Source organism: Hyla sarda, chromosome 2, assembly GCF_029499605.1.
Source record: "Hyla sarda isolate aHylSar1 chromosome 2, aHylSar1.hap1, whole genome shotgun sequence".
Lineage (NCBI taxonomy): Eukaryota > Metazoa > Chordata > Amphibia > Anura > Hylidae > Hyla > Hyla sarda.
In genome coordinates, this window is record NC_079190.1 from 143,387,255 (window position 1) to 143,404,379 (window position 17,125).

Sequence of the window (17,125 nt, forward strand, 5' to 3'; positions counted from 1 at the left end):
CAATGGCCGAGCACTCAAACTACATCCACAACCTCGCGATCTATACTGAAAAAGAAAAATAGGAGCCGCAAGCAGTACACAAGGAAAGACCAAAAAGTTAGCTTCAGTGAAACCAATCTGGACTTGGCCATGTCTGACACGGAGGACTTACTTCCACAGTCCAGCACTCCATTATCCGATTCGGCTGCGGGACCATCACCCTTGGCAACCAACAACCCTGCCAAAGTTACCTGGTCAAAAAACGCTGTAGGGCCGTCGGTAAGAAACACCGGCGAAGGTGCCCGCAGATCAGGGAGACAAAGGAGGTAATTCTTATTTATAACCTGTCTGCTAAGGTTTTTTCCTCTGCACAATTGTCGGTTATGGCTAAGGGACTGTCTCTTTCTCCGTCAACTCACTTTGACTTGTATCGAACATTGTTGGATGTGAATAGATTCATCCGAAACATCACTGTCAAGAAACATTTTCAAGCCTGTGATATATTAGATCCAGAGACAGTTATGGTTCAGGAGGACTCTATGCAGGACGGTTCAGAGTATAATCATAATGTTGAAGATGCCAATGATGATGTGATGCATGTTTCTTCTAATAATATAAGCATTTCACAAATTCCTGCCTCACCTGTTGTACCTGAACTTGATGCATCGTCCTTTTCTTTTCATGATTTAATCCATGTGTCAGAGTTACAAGATCTCCACATCAATCCCCAAAATGCTGGGCCTTCTCTTTTCCTTACATCTAATCCTCATTTTTATCCTGTGAGCTCTCGCTCCCCTGCACTGGATATATTCCAGGATGCGGTGGAGAGAGATCTCACAGAGATGGCTATAAAATCTGCCTAAAAGTAAATATAATTTAACTAACATGGAGAGGAAGGCCTTAAAAACATTATCGGATATGGAGGATGTGGTGATCCGCCAGGCTGATAAAGGGGGCGCTGTCGTCATCTTAGATAAAGGCCTGTATGCTAAATTGAATTTAAATTTACTACAGGTTACTAGCACATACAGGCCACTTGCAGGTGACCCAACAGCCCTCTTTAAGAAGGATTTGTCACTCCTTGTGGACCGTGGAGCAGCGAGTGGAATTTTTTCTGCCAAACAAGCGGAATATATGATTATTGATAAACCTGTTATTCCCATGTTCCACTCGCTGCCCAAGGTCCACAAGGAGTGTCTTCCCCCCCCCCCCCCCCCCCCCACTGTCAGGCCCATTGTTGGAGGGATCTCGTCCCTCAACGAGCGGGTCTGCTCATGGGTTGACAATACCTTGCAGCCGCTCATCATACAAATACCTGGTTACATCAAAGACACTGGACATGTCCTTCAGATGCTGGATCACATGAAGTGGGACAGAAATCTGGCTTGGATTATGGCAGATGTTGTCTCACTTTATTTAGTGATCCCCCCCACACATTGGCTATTGCTGCCTTATCCTGGTTCCTCAAAACTTATTCCTCCTATACATTGGATCTACAAGATTATATTCTCCAGGTTGTGGACTTTTTGTTACACCATAATTTTTTTATGTTTAACAGGAAATTTTATCTCCAAATTACTGGAGCTTCCATGGGGGCCAAGTTCTCCCCCTCTCTCGCCAACATTTACATGTGCTGGTGGGAGAGGGGGACAATCTTCTCTCCGTCGAAACCTTTTATGTCCTCTATTGTCTGGTATGGTCGCTACATTGATAACATGCTCCTCATCTGGAGGTCTGGAAGACAATGTCCACAACCTGAAATTCAAGGTCTCATATCGGTAAGACTCTGCGAATTTTTTGGACCTTTGTTTGAGGGGATGTAGTGACGATGGCAGCATTACCACCTGTACGTACAGGAAAAATACGGCAGTAAACTCAATTCTGCATGCAAAATCTTGCCATCCCCCCCCATGTGGTAAAAAACCTGCCTGTGGGGGAGATGGTGAGAGCACGCAGAAACTGCTCTGCGGTTTCCGATTTTGAGCAGGAAGCCTCGCAGATTCAGACACGCCTCTTGAGTCGGGGTTACCGAATTCAAGACATCAATCTGGGCATAAGAGTTGCCCAACAGAAAGACCGTAGAGCACTTATCCATCCAGTGCATACCCGCAAAGATACATCTGTCAAATCAGGTAGGGTCTCACCTGTAGTATTTTCCACCAAATATAGTAATGAATATTCACAAATTTGTGACATCATACACAGGTACATGCCCATTATAACCTGCGACCCTGCCTTTCATGGAGTCCTGTCACAAGGGTACAGGTGCGTATCCAAAAGAGACCCCACTATTTCCCAGAACATTTCTCCTAGTTTATTTGTGGAGAGTACCTCTGTTCACCAACCCACCTAGCTCAATCATCCCGGTTCCTTTAGATGTGGACACACAGTGTGCATATGCTGCAAGTTCATGAATAATTCGCGCTCTGTGGTGTCCACCTCTACGGGAGAGGTCCACGACATTAGACAGTATATCAACTGTAATACCTCTAATGTTGTGCATGTCTTAGGGATGTAAGAAAAAATCGATTTGCGCGATTATCGCGATTTTTCACTTGCCGATACTGAATCGATTCAAAATATTTTTGAATCGATTCTTTTAGTGATGTGGAATTTGTATCTCCTGATGCCCGGAACAGCATGTCCCGGGCATCAGGAGATACAAGCTCCACATTTTGTCACCCTTATCTGACGCGGCGTCGCTCTGGGTGTATGGAGCGGGCTCTGACTCGTGCCCGCTCCATACTCTGCGGCCACCGGCTGATTTCAGTAGCCGGGGGCCGCTAATGCATCACCGCCGCTAATATCCAGCATGCGGTGCTCTGCAGTGTGTATGGAGCGGGCTCCGGACTCCTGCCCGCTCCATACTCTGCAGCCCCCGGCTGTTCTCAGTAGCCGGGGGCCGCCGCTAATAGCCAGCATTCGGCGATCGCCGCGGCTGGCTATTAACCCTTTAGATCACCGCTGTCAAAGCTGACAGCGGCGTTTAAAGGGATCTGTGAATGCTCCCTGGTGGGCTAGTGGGGTGGATCGCCCCCCCCCCCCCCCCCGCAGCGCGATCGCAGGCGGGCGACCCACTGTGGAGGTAGCTGAGGGCTTACCTCTGCTTCCCTGCTCTCCGTGGCTCTGTCATTGATAGAGCCTGGCTGGACCAGGCTCTGTCAATGGATCGCAGATCAATGGAGTTCAATAGAACTCTATTCATCTGTCTGAGGAATCTAATGATTCCTAAAAGACTAATAAAGTGTATAAAAAAAAATAAAGTAAAAATAAAGTTTTAATAAAAGTGTAAAAACCATTGTTTTTTAGACAAAATCGGGATATATCGCGATGTATCGTCACCTAGACTGTATCGGGATATATCGAATCGCCACACTGGTATTGCGTTTCGAATCGCCAAATTCTTGGCGATTCACACCCCTAGTATGTCTTTAGGTACAATATGTGGGGTGTACTACGACCCCACTTAAGATACGGGTCTGGAAACACTTGTGGGATATTAAGCATTTTAATACTAGACATATATCTATGGTATCGCGACATTGTGTGGAAGCGCACCATGGCAACACCTCCTCCCTTATATTACAGGGGCTCGAACAGGTTATACCACCAGTGAGAGGGGGTGATGCCAGGCAGAAACTTCTGGATCGCGAAGTGTACTGGATTTTGAGACCATCTTACATTATTGAACTAGCATATTAGGTATCTCTTTTGTTTAGATGGCACCAATCTGCTTATTACCTGAACACATATAGTCTGCTAATTACATCATTTGGAGAGTGGTATCTTACCCTGCCGTTATTATTTTGACAACATTTTTTTTGCCCCTACCTTTCTGGTAAACTTTTTTTTTTTTTTTTTAGCTTTGTCTCTCATTTGTACCCCGACTCCCAGTCTTTCTTTTTTGTACATCATCTTTTTTTGTTCCTCCTATGTCTTCTCCACATGTGTTTAGGCAGTCTACATTTGGACCAGATCATGCATAAACATTTATTTATAGTTATTTTTTATACATTTATAATAAAAAAACTTTCAGCTCTTTTCATATGTGGAGATAGAATAGGACATAACATAATCTTTTTCCATGATTATATTTGTTGCAGATTTGGTACTAGATGTGATTATTTATTTATTATCCTCCATTTTGATCGCAATTTACTTGTATCATGTTTTATTGTAGCATACATTATCTTTTATTATTTATCACATCATTTCATATGTATCCCGTATCTTCTTGGTACGTGTAAGTTTTACTAATGCTACCTTTATTTGCTGGGCCTAAACACGGCATCACTCTGACGTGTTCACCTGTGCAAATGAAGTCGGCTGATCGTGCCTGGTTTCCTCCCCCTCCATTTCCTGGAGGAGGTACCTGGTATGGTCTGCCCTATAAAAGACAGGTATTGCTGTACTCACTTTGTATGATTAAGGCTCTTTTTTGAGCCGAAACGCGTCACCTGTGCCTGCTGCATCCATGTATCCTGGGTTTTAATTAATAAAGAGTATTCGTTGGACCTATACTGCGCTGGACATTCCACTTTCTTTTGCAATAAATGCAAATAGTTACAATTTATATATAACTACCCACTGCTGATAATTTCCAAAGCAATCTGCAATATATTGATTGACCACAGTGTGGTGCTGTGCATTTATAGATTATACATAAAACCTATGCAGTTTTAAGCAGTCATGTAGGAGTATGTCACTTGCTAGAATTTCATAATTCTCCTTAATCTCTAAGAAAAAAAATCAAAACCAATGTTGTCTTTTATATTATGGAATGCAGTAAAGGAGCTTATTGTTTATTGTATATTTTGTTTTTATTTAAAGTGTACCTGTCAGATCCAACAAAATTATTATTTTTTTTTTAATATATCACTCAGTACCTAATCCTGAAATGTACATCTAATTTTTGTGTCTAGCACCTTTTACTTTTTTTTTATTACACTTTTAATTTGGCTCACTAGACTGAATTCATCTCAAAGGGAGGGGGTGTGGCCTCACTGTGCAGGTCTCCGCCCCCTCCCTCAGTATGCTGTCTACTCACATCTCCCCTAGCATTAGCAAAACTACAACTGACTGTAGCAGGACACAAGCTGACAGTGGGAGGATTTTTCCTCCAGCTGTGAGCCCTGCGCTCCCAGCTGTCAATCAAGGAAGTGTGTCCATGACATAGGTGATGATGCCTGGACACAGCAGGACTAGTATGTGTCCAAGCAGGCATGGGGGTGGGGGCAGTTGTTTGGCTGGCTCTTTCAGTATGAAATACTGAAAATTTTCTACTGAAAGCAATTGCAAAACCTATCAAAAGTTTTTGTGCCCATTTAACATAAAGGACCTATAGTCCTATTACTGCCATAATATTTGATCTAGTAATAGATGCAATAGATGCAATAGAATAGAATCAATTGCACTTTCTATTTGTATGTCTCTTCTTGTTTTATGTTTATTTCAGTTTGATATCTTTTGCAGTTTCTCAAGCAGTTGGGTGTTGGCACTAGTTGGCAATTTGTAGATGTCTATGGACTTGACCCGGAGCTGCTCAGTTTGGTCCCTCGCCCTGTCTGTGCTTTGCTACTTCTCTTCCCTGTAACAGAAAAAGTAAGTTTCCCTGTCTCCGTGCTAAAGGAATGCTTATTGTGACTACACGAGAAAGAGTGGACATGTTTGAAAATACAGTAAGAATTCAGCTTACAGATGCAGCTGTATGCCTTGATAACCATACATACATGTAACTTGTTTTAGTGCTCTCAGGAGTTAGCCGAAGTTAGCATGTAAATCACGGCCGTTGTCATACATATGCACAAAAGTTGCAAGTGATAAATCATTGGCCACTGCACAAAGTGCTCTTAATGACGACATTTCATGGTAATATATTTTTAACATTCTAAATGATTTGTCGCAGGAAAATTTTTATGCGACAAATTTAGACAAAAAAAAAGTCTAAACAGTTTGATAAATTCCACACATAGGAAAATAACAAGTAAACGGTGTGGTTCAGTTCTCTAGGCTTATTAGGACAGGAATAAGTTCTCAATGGTTAAAATGATTGCACATTTTTTTATTGACTGATGAAATAAATATAAAAGTCCCTAATGAAGCATAAGGAAGTACAGGAGGTGTAAAATTGGACTGTTACGTTCATATCTGAAACCAGTTACCTGCAAACAATAATCAAATCCCCATACATACACCATAACGAAAACAATGTTACTGATTAAATAGCAGCAACAATATCAATAGTGGAAATAATGTCAATAATATTGCAAGATTTTCCAAAGTCAATAAAAAAAATGTGCAATTATATGCATTCTCTCATGCAATTCTGCTCTCATAGTAATAGGTGGCACTTTTTATGGAAAGAGACACTGTAAGGCCATGTTCACACTAGGGAATTCTTGCTGAACTCCGCGAGCGGAATTCCGCGGTGTGAACTTAACATTAGTGTGAATGGGTCTCTGCGAGACCCGTTCACACTGCGGAATTTCCGCCGCTGAAATTGTTCCGCGCAAAGAAAGAAAATGTTCATTATTTGCGTGGATTCCGCGAGTACTGCATAGCCGTCAGTGGTGACGGCTCAGTGCCCCGCGGCCCTAGCGCCGAAGCTGCCTTCGTGGCGGCCACCAGGCGGAATCTCCGCTCCCGGAATTCAGCCGCGAGAATTCCGTAGTGTGAACGGGGCCTAAGGCTGTGTTCATGTGTCCGCACAGAAAATCTCAGTGCGGACATTGCCCCTGAATGCAGAGTGCCGGCTCTAGGACCGCACAGGAATGATCCGTCTCTTAGACTACATTGCTATTCTATCTGCGGACACCAGACTTTATATTTCCGCGCCAGCAGAATCCCCTTTGAATTCTGCTCAGAAATTCTGCCGTGTGATTATAGCCGAACTGTCCCCAGTTTGGGAAAGATGCAGATTGGTGCCGTCCCTGACAGTCTTGCAGAAAGGACATCCCCTGCAGTGGTCATTTGATTGATGTATGTGTCATCATTGCTGCAGGACTGGCGGGACCACTGGCGCGGCAGTGTATTTAATCTGTAAGTGAAGGTTATTTTTTATTTTACTATATTTCCAGCTTTTAGACAATCTTCCAAAAATCACAGACCCCCCATATTAAATATTAAATAAGGTATTATTAGCACTGACCCCTCCTTTTCAGGAGCTCTACCTTCTCGTAATCCCCAGTGACCAATTTGCCATTACCATTATTTAGGGATTTCTACTAACATCCATTACAAATTGTGTAGCTTTATATTGTGGCAGTTTATTTTTTTTTATTTTTTTAGTGGTAGCATATGACTGGCTATCTGTGTAATACATTGATGGCTTGAGTCTGCCAGAGCAGGAGCTGCTTTTACATCATCAATGGCTCCTAGTATGACACGGGGGGGTACTCGACTAGCCAGTGTTAGGAACTAAATGTTCCAAATGTTGTTTTCGCACTACTGGGGGTTCGCTACGCCCCAATGCCAGTCAATGGGAGGGGGCGTGACCATTAATCATGACATCACGAGTGGGCGTGACCGACTCCCAGTAGTGTGAAAACAGCATCTGGAACATTTAGTTCTGAACACTGGCCCGTGGAGTACCCCTTTAAGTGGCTGTCTGGTTTTAACCAGCCCCAATCAAATAGATCCCTTCATTTCCTTTGTAGCATTATTGATAACAGCTGATCGACTGGCACTCACCCCTACCCCCATATCTCTAGTCAGTAAGGGCAGCATATAAAATGCACAACCCCTTTAGTAATAGTCTTGAATTTGTAGATGCAGAAAGGATGTAGCTGTGTGATTACTAAGGCCTGTATAACGGAGGAGGCTTGCTTTGGCGCGGTGCTTGTGTAAGAGAACACTGTTATGTTGCAGCCAAGACATGATAACAGCTGTGCATGTGAATGTCACAAATAACATTCATCGATTGAATCCTTTATTTTTCCTTCCAATCAGTATGAACATTTCAGGGCAGCGGAGGAAGAAAAAATAAAATCCCACGGTCAAGATGTGGATTCCTCTGTTTACTTCATGAAGCAGACAATAAGCAATGCCTGTGGAACAATTGGCCTCATTCATGCAGTGGCAAACAACAGGGACAAGCTGAGCTTTGGTAAATGTCTTTATTTTTGTCCATACCAGAATGTGTCCATCAGGTGGTGCTGTAAGACTCCATGAGAACCTTGTAATACCTAAAAAGAAAAAACAATCCTTCAGTTCCCTCATTCCTTTGTACATACATGTTCACATTTTTTTCACTGAAGGCCTTTCCTTAGGATAAGCTAGTAGAGGGTGGTGCTTCAGCACATGGTGTCACATTCATTAAATTAAAGGGGGCACCAAACTTCTCTTTATTCATATAGTCGAGTCAAAGCAACCACAGGATTCCTTACTGTCAAGTGACAAATCCCTTTACATCAGAGAGAGTCTACAGCTCACTCACATATCCATGAATCAGGTAATACTTTCTCTGATATATGACCCTTACACCTGGATGTCCACGACAGGCGATGTCAGATATTTGACAGATTATGTGATGGTAAAGATTCCAAACAATAGACTCTCCCTTAGGCTATGTTCACACTGCGGAATATCCGCAATGCCGCACAAATTCCGTTTAGCAATGCTTGCTAAGCGGAATTGTAGCAGAATTTCTGTCTTGTCTAAACACAGAATTCTGCTGAAATTAAAGCCCCATTGAGCTTAAAGGGGTATTCCAGGAATTTTTATTATTTGACTATGCTACAGGGGCTGTAAAGTTGTGTAGTTCATAATATAGTGTCTGTACCTGTGTGTGACACTTTTCTCACAATTCTTCTGTGATTTACATCCCAATATTTATTTTTAACAGCATACAAAATGACTGTTGTCTCAGATTTTTCCCAGGTTGCAATGTGGCCGAGACCTGACTCACTAGTCAGCTGATGACAGGGAGCCTGTCTGCTTCAATGGGTGGGGGGGGGGATCACTTGGTGGGAGAGAGATCAATCTGCAACTAATGCAACAGCTGTAGGCACCCTGATTGAAAACCACAGGTCTTTTGAATGGATGCAGCTCATTTATGTTACAATGGGTGGGGTGGCTAATGTGTGGGAGGGAGGAAAGTGGAATTATGGGATTTGTAGGCAAAAGAAGAAAAAGTCAAACAGGAAATACCAGTTCACAAAAAGCTAGCCACAGTATTATAGTAATCTCATGACATAGCCATTTAGCCCCAAGTCAAGCACAGATCCTTCCTAAGCATGTCCATTACTGTCTGCCAGGTACGTACTAAAATCACCTTATGGTTGATAACCCCTTTAATGGCACTCAGCCCACTATTCTGCAATATTTTAAAATGTACCTGTCTGATCTAGAGATGAGCAAACTTACAGTAAATTCGATTCGTCACGAACTTCTCGGTTCGGCAGTTGATGACTTATCCTGCATAAATTAGTTCAGCTTTCAGGTGCTCCCGTGGGCTGGAAAAGGTGAATACAGTCCTAGGAGACTCTTTCCTAGGACTGTATCCACCTTTTCCAGCCCACGGGAGCACCTGAAAGCTGAACTAATTTATGCAGGATAAGACATCAACTGCTGAGCCGAGAAGTTTGTGACGAATCAAATTTACTGTAAGTTCGGTCATCTCTAGTCTGATCCTGCAAAAAGAAAAAAACTTATGTTACTCAGTACCTAATTCTGATCATGTACATATAATTTTTATGTCTATCACCAATATTTCACTAAAAAATAGCATATTACAGCTGCTTAATGTCTTTTCCATCTTCCCAAAGGGAGGGGGCGTGTCCCTCTCTTGTCTGCATTCTGATGACTCCTCCCCCTCCCTTACTCTGCTGACTCACTGCTCTGGAGGCTGGTAGCCCTACTCTGTAACCCTTTCCTCTCTGGTTTTATGCTGTATACACACACACACACACACACACACAATAATTATTGGAGATTGCCTGTACTCTACCACCAAAGACAATATGGTGAGTGTATAACTTACATCTTCCTAAATTATTTCAAAGGTAAAAGTACAGTGGGTTTTTTATGCATACATTTTCTGTGTGTTTCTATATCATTCATGTGTATCATCCTTTGGCAGTCCTGTAATGCTGGGACTTGTAGTTTTGAAATAGTTGGAGGTACAGTGTGTGGATAACTCTGTTTTGCAGCAGTGTTGCCTATAGCTTATGCAAAACTGCAACTCCCAGCACGCCCAGACATCCTTTTACTTTCTAGGCATGCTTGGAGTAGTATTTTTGCAAAAGATGGAGGAACATGTTTGGTAAAACTCTGTTACAGCTGTGATGCTGCAGGCTGTGTTCCTCCTGCAGCCTTGTCAATGACCCATCTTGTGTCGCTTGGACAAGCTGATGCTGCTGGGGACTCATCAGTGTCACAGGAGGTATGGGGACCCCTAGTGGTGGAATTTTCAAAGACAGTTTTCTTTAATAAAATGTAAAAACTTTTAAGCGCAACTGTCATGAAGTTTGGGGCATATAACCTAACAGTGTGTGTATTGTGTGTTTTCACATGTATTTACCATTACTTTTACTTTTACCTTTTTTTGCTGCTTTTATTACCCCAAAAATGCTTTTCTGTGCAGTCACCAACAGTCGGATAGGCGTGGCCAGGGGTTCGTTATGCCCCGCGGCTGCAACACCTATCCCCTGTATGTCAGTGCTGGGATTGCTGTGTGATTGACAAGGTGTGGGCCAACATAAATTCTCGCTTTCTCTCAATAGCAATAGATATCCCAGATGGGAACTATTCATCTTTTGACAGTTCTTTTTTCTTTCCATTAGAAAGTGACTCTGCTTTGAAGAAGTTTCTACATGACTCCACTTCATTAAGTCCTGAAGAAAGAGCCAAATTTCTAGAAAAAGATGAGGTTGGTACAATTATAACTGCTGTGCTGTGTCTAACTAGGGGATATCATCTGATCATTGAAACTACTTTATTCTAAGAAGGGGAACTTTTAATGCCTTAACCTGTTGAGGATCAAGGACGTACCTGTAGTGGCTTTGAAGGAGCTGCACTTGCTTCAGAACATTGAGTGTCGAGTGCCGACAATCGCTGATTCACTGATGTAGCCTGGCTTAGCCAGGCTACATCAGTGGATAGCCGATCACACTCCACATCATTATACAGTACATGCAATCTAATGATTGCATATCAAAGTCCCCTATGGGAACTTAAAAGTAGTGCAATAATAGAACTATATAAATTGTTAAACGTACAATTGGTCGTGCAAAAAAAAACAAGTCCTCACATGGTCCTCTAGGTTAAATATAAGAGTTAAGGATTTTAAAAGGAGAGGAGTAAAAAAATAAAAATGCAAAAAATAAAAATTGGCCTGGTCCTTAAGGACAAAATGTGCCATGTTCTTAAAGGGTTAACACATACTGTCGTACATGTATGGCATTTGCTAAACAGACACTGGCTTCCTTCTTGACAGTTAACCCATTACATGCTATGGTCAGTGTGACCAGAGCATCTACTAGGGTAAAAGGAAGGGAATCTATGTTAATCGTCTTCCTGTAAAGCTATTGCGGAGTGCATATAGTAGCCTTTCATCAACATAAAAGGAGGCTCCTAAACGCTCATTTATAAGCCATGTGGTTTAGTATAGTTCCATGCAAGTGCAACCATATGGGATGCTTCTAAATGTCTGAATTGGAGGAATACATATTGAGCTTTTCTGTTGTTACATAATTTTTTATTTTTTTTTCCCTTTTGCTTTATTTTCTGTAGAATACCTAAAGGATTAATTCCCTACCTTAGGGTGTGTTCACAAGTACAGAATCTGTTGCATATTTTTGCTGCATATTTTGTGCAGATGATTTTGGTACCCGTTAAAGGGGTATTTCAGGATTTATTTTTTTTATTAGACTATGCTACAGGTGCTGTAAAGTTAGTGTAGTTCATAATATAGTGTCTGTACCTGTGTGAAAATCACAGAAGAATTTTGAGAAAACCATCACACTCTTATTATTATATTAATTTTTATCAGCATACAAAATGACTGTTGTCTCGGATTTTTCCCAGCTTGCAATGTGGCCGAGACCTGACTCACTAGTCAGCTGATGACAGGGAGCCTGTCTGCTTCAATGGGTGGGGGGATCACTTGGTGGTAGAGAGATCAATCTGCTAATGCAACAGCTGTAGGCACCCTGATTGAAAAACACAGGTCTTTTGAATGGATGCAGCTCATTTATGTTTCAATGGTTGGGGTGGCTGATGTGTGAGAGGGAGGAAAGTGGAATTATGGGATTTGTAGGAAAAGGAGGAAACTCAGAGGAAATACCAGTTCACAACAAGCTATACACAGTGTTATGGTAATCTCACAACATAAAAATAGTATTCCAGTCCTCTAGGTTATATATTTAAAATGTATAAAATGTAATATAACATAAATAGCTTTTTGGCTTATGTGGAATCGCAGGGCCTTTGCATCCTACAATAGCCTGAATGAATTACATAAAGATATTCATCTAATATACTATAGGATAAAACAAAATATAATAAAATGATTTAATATAACTGTATAATATCACTTTCAATGTATAGCCAGTAAATAGACTTTATACAGTAGATTATATGCTTCCTGGTCTGCTGTGACCTTTAGTCCGCCAGGCTCTAGTACCAGATAAAAATAGTTTATATCAACAGGGTTTTGTGAAAAAAGAGGTTAAGTGTAAAACTCCTCTTAGGCTTCTTTTCTTTCACACTGTAAAAGTTGCTCTGTTACAAATGGATGTTAAGGGCTCTTTTTTTTTTTTCCCTCTTTCTTCTTTGACCGCCCTCAATGTCCGTTATTGTAACGGAGCATAATGGGAGTCATAACTTGCAAAGAGGATCCCATTCACTTGAATGGGATTCTTCTAACAGCCGTTATAACTCCCGTTATTGCGGCCGAAGATAGCGGGAGAAAAAGATGGCACATGCACACATTTTTCTCACACTGTCTTCCTAACAGACGTGATCTACTGGGCGAAAATGGTAGTGTGAAAGGAGACATACCCTTTTGTAGTCCGGGCTATTTAACCAGTATTAGATAGTTCATTGGTTCCGCTCGGCCCGAGCAAATGAGCCAGCAAGTATTAACAATGGCGAGCTGTATGCCATGTGTGGAGTTCCGGTGCACGTCGGCAGCGCAGTTCTTCTTGTGAGTTCTGCCGATATGTGCTGGGGCGAATTCCTGCTTGCGATTTTAGCCTAGACAATAATGTCAATGGGGCTTGCGGTCTCTGGTGTAGTACGGGGTCTGCGCAGTGGCAAGTAGTTTTCCCTTCTTATTCCCCGGTGTTCTCCACTGTGTAGGAGGGTTACCTTCTCATGGTTCAGCGGCGACTGGCTAGATGATATCAGTACAGTATTAGACTGTAATTAACCCTTAGCTGGACACGTTTCAGGATAAGAATCCTTTCTTCAGCAGCTTCAAATGGATTTAAAAGTAATAATGACGTTACCATAGTTCCACACCTTTTTATAATCAGGGAATGGTTCTGATAGGTGGTAACATTTTGGTACCGGTGGTATGTAAACTTCTTACTGGACTTTTTTGTTTTTTAGAAGATTTCTTTCAATATACAGGGTGGGCCATTTATATGGATACACCTTAATAAAATGGGAATGGTTGGTGATATTAACTTCCTGTTTGTGGCACATTAGTATATGTGAGGGGGAAACTTTTCAAGATGGGTGGTGACCATGGCGGCCATTTTGAAGTCGGCCATTTTGAATCCAACTTTTGTTTTTTCAATAGGAAGAGGGTCATGTGACATATCAAACTTATTGGGAATTTCACAAGAAAAACAATGATGTGCTTGGTTTTAACATAACTTTATTCTTTCATGAGTTATTTACAAGTTTCTGATCACTTATAAAATGTGTTCAATGTGCTGCCCATTGTGTTGGCTTGTCAATGCAACCCTCTTCTCCCATTCTTCATACACTGATAGCAACACCGCAGGAGAAATGCTAGCACAGGCTTCCAGTATCCGTAGTTTCAGGTGCTGCACATCTCGTATCTTCACAGCATATACAATTGCCTTCAGATGACCCCAAAGATAAAAGTCTAACGGGGTCAGATCGGGAGACCTTGGGGGACATTCAACTGGCCCATGATGACCAATCCACTTTCCAGGAAACTGTTCATCTAGGAATGCTCGGACCTGACACCCATAATGTGGAGGTGCACCATCTTGCTGGAAAAACTCAGGGAATGGGCCAGCTTTAGTGCATAAAGAGGGAAACACATCATCATGTAGCAATTTCACATATCCAGTGGCCTTGAGGTTTCCATTGATGAAGAATGGCCCCACTATCTTTGTACCCCACATACAACACCATACCATCAATTTTTGTGTTCCAACAGTCTTGGAGGGATCTGAGAATGAATATATAGCAATGGAGGTGAATATTGAATAAAGGTAATTAACAAAAAAATGCGAAAATAAAAATGGAAAGAAAAAAAAATGAAAAAATAAACTAAAAATTAAATTTTAATGAAATTTTAAAATAACAAATAAATCAAAATAAGTAAAAATAATAAATAAAAAATAAACATGAAAAAGAAATGGGAATAAATGATGAAAGTTACAAGAGAGAGCACAAATTGCACAGAATTAAATACTAAAATATAATCAGAATAAACAATAGCATACATTAGCAATATACATTAGCAATATAAGATTTCTTGTTACTAATAGTGAGTTTTCCATTAGGGCTCGGGTATAGGGTCCGTCATCTCGCTGGTATACAGCCTCCAGATGACGGGCCATAGACGGGAGCCCCAAATGGGGATAGATGGATTCAGACAAAACCGAAGACTTAGACAACGGACCCTATACCCGAGCCCTCCGTAAAATAAGAGGAAATATTACCCTATTGCCCTCCTTATTTGCCACCCTTTATGTTCCATACACCTAACCTAACCTCTTTTTTTCACAACCCTGTTGATATAAACTATTTTTATCTGGTACTAGAGCCTGGCGGACTACAGGTCACAGCAGACCAGGAAGCATATAATCTACTGTATAAAGTCTATTGACAGGTCATTGAAAGTGATATTATACAGTTATATTAAATCATTTTATATTTTTTTATCCTATAGTATATTAGATGAATATCTTTATGTAATTCATTCAGGCTATTGTAGGACACAAAGGCCTTGCGATTCCACATAAGCCAAAATGCTATTTACCGTATTTTTCGCCGTATAAGATGCACTTTTTCTTCCACAAAACTGGGGGGAAAAAGTCGGTGCGTCTTATACGGCGAATACACCCCCTATCGCGGCGGTCCCTGCGGCCATCAACAGCCGGGACCCGCGGCTAATACAGGACATCACCGATCGCGGTGATGCCCTGTATTAACCCTTCAGACGCGGTGATCAAAGCTGACCGCCGCGTCTGAAGGGAAAGTGACACTAACCCGGCTGTTCAGTCGGGCTGTTCGGGACGCCGCGATTTCACCGCGGCGGTCCCGAACAGCCCGACTGAATAGCCGGGTTAGTGCTTACAGGACACCGGGAGGGACCTTACCTGCCTCCTCGGTGTCTTCTCCGTTCAGGGATCCCCTGTATGGCCGGCGCTCTCCTTCCTCGTCGTCGCGTACGTGCGTCGGCGTGCGTAACGACGTGATGACGGCAACGGAGAGCGAGGATACCCGGCCGGCAGCAGAGACGTTCCGGAGCGGCGGGGGCGCGGCGACAGCGATTGAGCGACATCCAGGGCAGCAGTGACGGGTCCGGAGCGGCGGGGACATGTGAGTATTACCTCCTATGCAGTGGTCTTCAATCTGTGGACCTCCAGATGTTGCAAAACTACAACTCCCAGCATGCCCGGACAGCCAACGGCTGTCCGGGCATGCTGGGAGTTGTAGTTTTGCAACATCTGGAGGTCCGCAGGTTGAAGACCACTATTGGGTTAAAAATCTTTATTTTTTTAGATTTTGCACCTATACATTTTAAATATATAACCTATACATTTTAAATATATAACCTAGAGGACTGGAATACTATTTTTATTTTCATTTATCAAATACTCCTGGGGTATTGGAGTCTATCTTTCCAATAACCTCTGTTTATATATAGGTTACGTGAGCTGCACCCAACTCTGGTTTGAATCTACAACATAGCCATTTAGCCCCAAGACAGGTGCCATTACTGTCTGGCAGGTACTTACTAAAATCTCCTTATAGTGGATAATCCCTTTAACTTCAATGTGTAGAAAAATCTGCTGCAGAAAATATGCATAAAAATTGTTCAGCAGATCCTGTATTTGTGAACGTACCCGTGATGTCATTCTAAATACCTTGAGGGGTATAAATATCTTATTTAGAAACTTTCTTTTAAAATGAGAAAGATTGCTGCTAAATTTATGAAAAGATCCTAAAAAAACTAATATGCCAACATAAAGGAGGCATATTGTAGACGTGAATCAATAACTAATTTATGTGGCATGCTCTTACAAGCAGAAAATTTCATATCTTTTTCCCTTGAACTACTAAATGTATCAATCAAAATGTACCTCTAGCATAAAGTACAATATGTTACGAAAAAACTATCTAAGAATCACTTGGATATGTAAAAAGCATTCTAAAATTTTATGTGGTAAATTTTTACCACATAAAGAAACATGTCGGGGAAAAACAGGTCTTGGTCATGAAAAGAGGTTTTACCATGATCAACTTTCCACAGCAAACTTAGTATTTTGTTAGGATGAATGAAAATAAATGTCTTGCCTTATCTTGTAAAAATCTGTGCGGTGAGTGGATCTTCTGTCACATGGTTTGCTTTGAACTTTATTTCCCAGCAGCCATTGGGGCCAATGCATGTTTCTGTGCTGCATTGAGAATCTTATCTTCATAATACCGTATATACTCGAGTATAAGCCGAGACCCCTAATTTCAACCCAAAATCCCAGGAAAAGTTGACTCGAGTATAAGCCTAGGGTGGGAAATACATCATCCCCCCCCTGTCATCATCCAGACCCGTCATTAACATCCTACTTCATCATCACCGCCTGTCATCATCCAGACCCTCATCATCATCACCTGTCATCATCCCCTTGTCATCATCCCACACCCCCCCTTCATCATCCCCTTGTCATCATCCCCACCCCCCTTCATCATCCCCTTGTCATCATCCCACACATCCCCCCCT

The 17,125-nt window shown here is 41.9% G+C and overlaps 1 protein-coding gene across 2 annotated transcripts in view; it reads left to right on the forward strand.

The window, feature by feature from the left end:
* The window catches only part of UCHL3 (ubiquitin C-terminal hydrolase L3), a 69,487-nt gene that overhangs the window by 15,242 nt on the left and 37,120 nt on the right, over window positions 1–17,125 (forward strand). For both annotated transcript variants that reach the window (XM_056555534.1, XM_056555535.1), the window contains 3 exons: window positions 5,452–5,580; window positions 7,927–8,083; window positions 10,761–10,846. In XM_056555534.1, coding sequence (XP_056411509.1) covers window positions 5,452–5,580; window positions 7,927–8,083; window positions 10,761–10,846 — 372 coding nt within the window. The remainder of the gene's footprint in view (window positions 1–5,451; window positions 5,581–7,926; window positions 8,084–10,760; window positions 10,847–17,125) is intronic.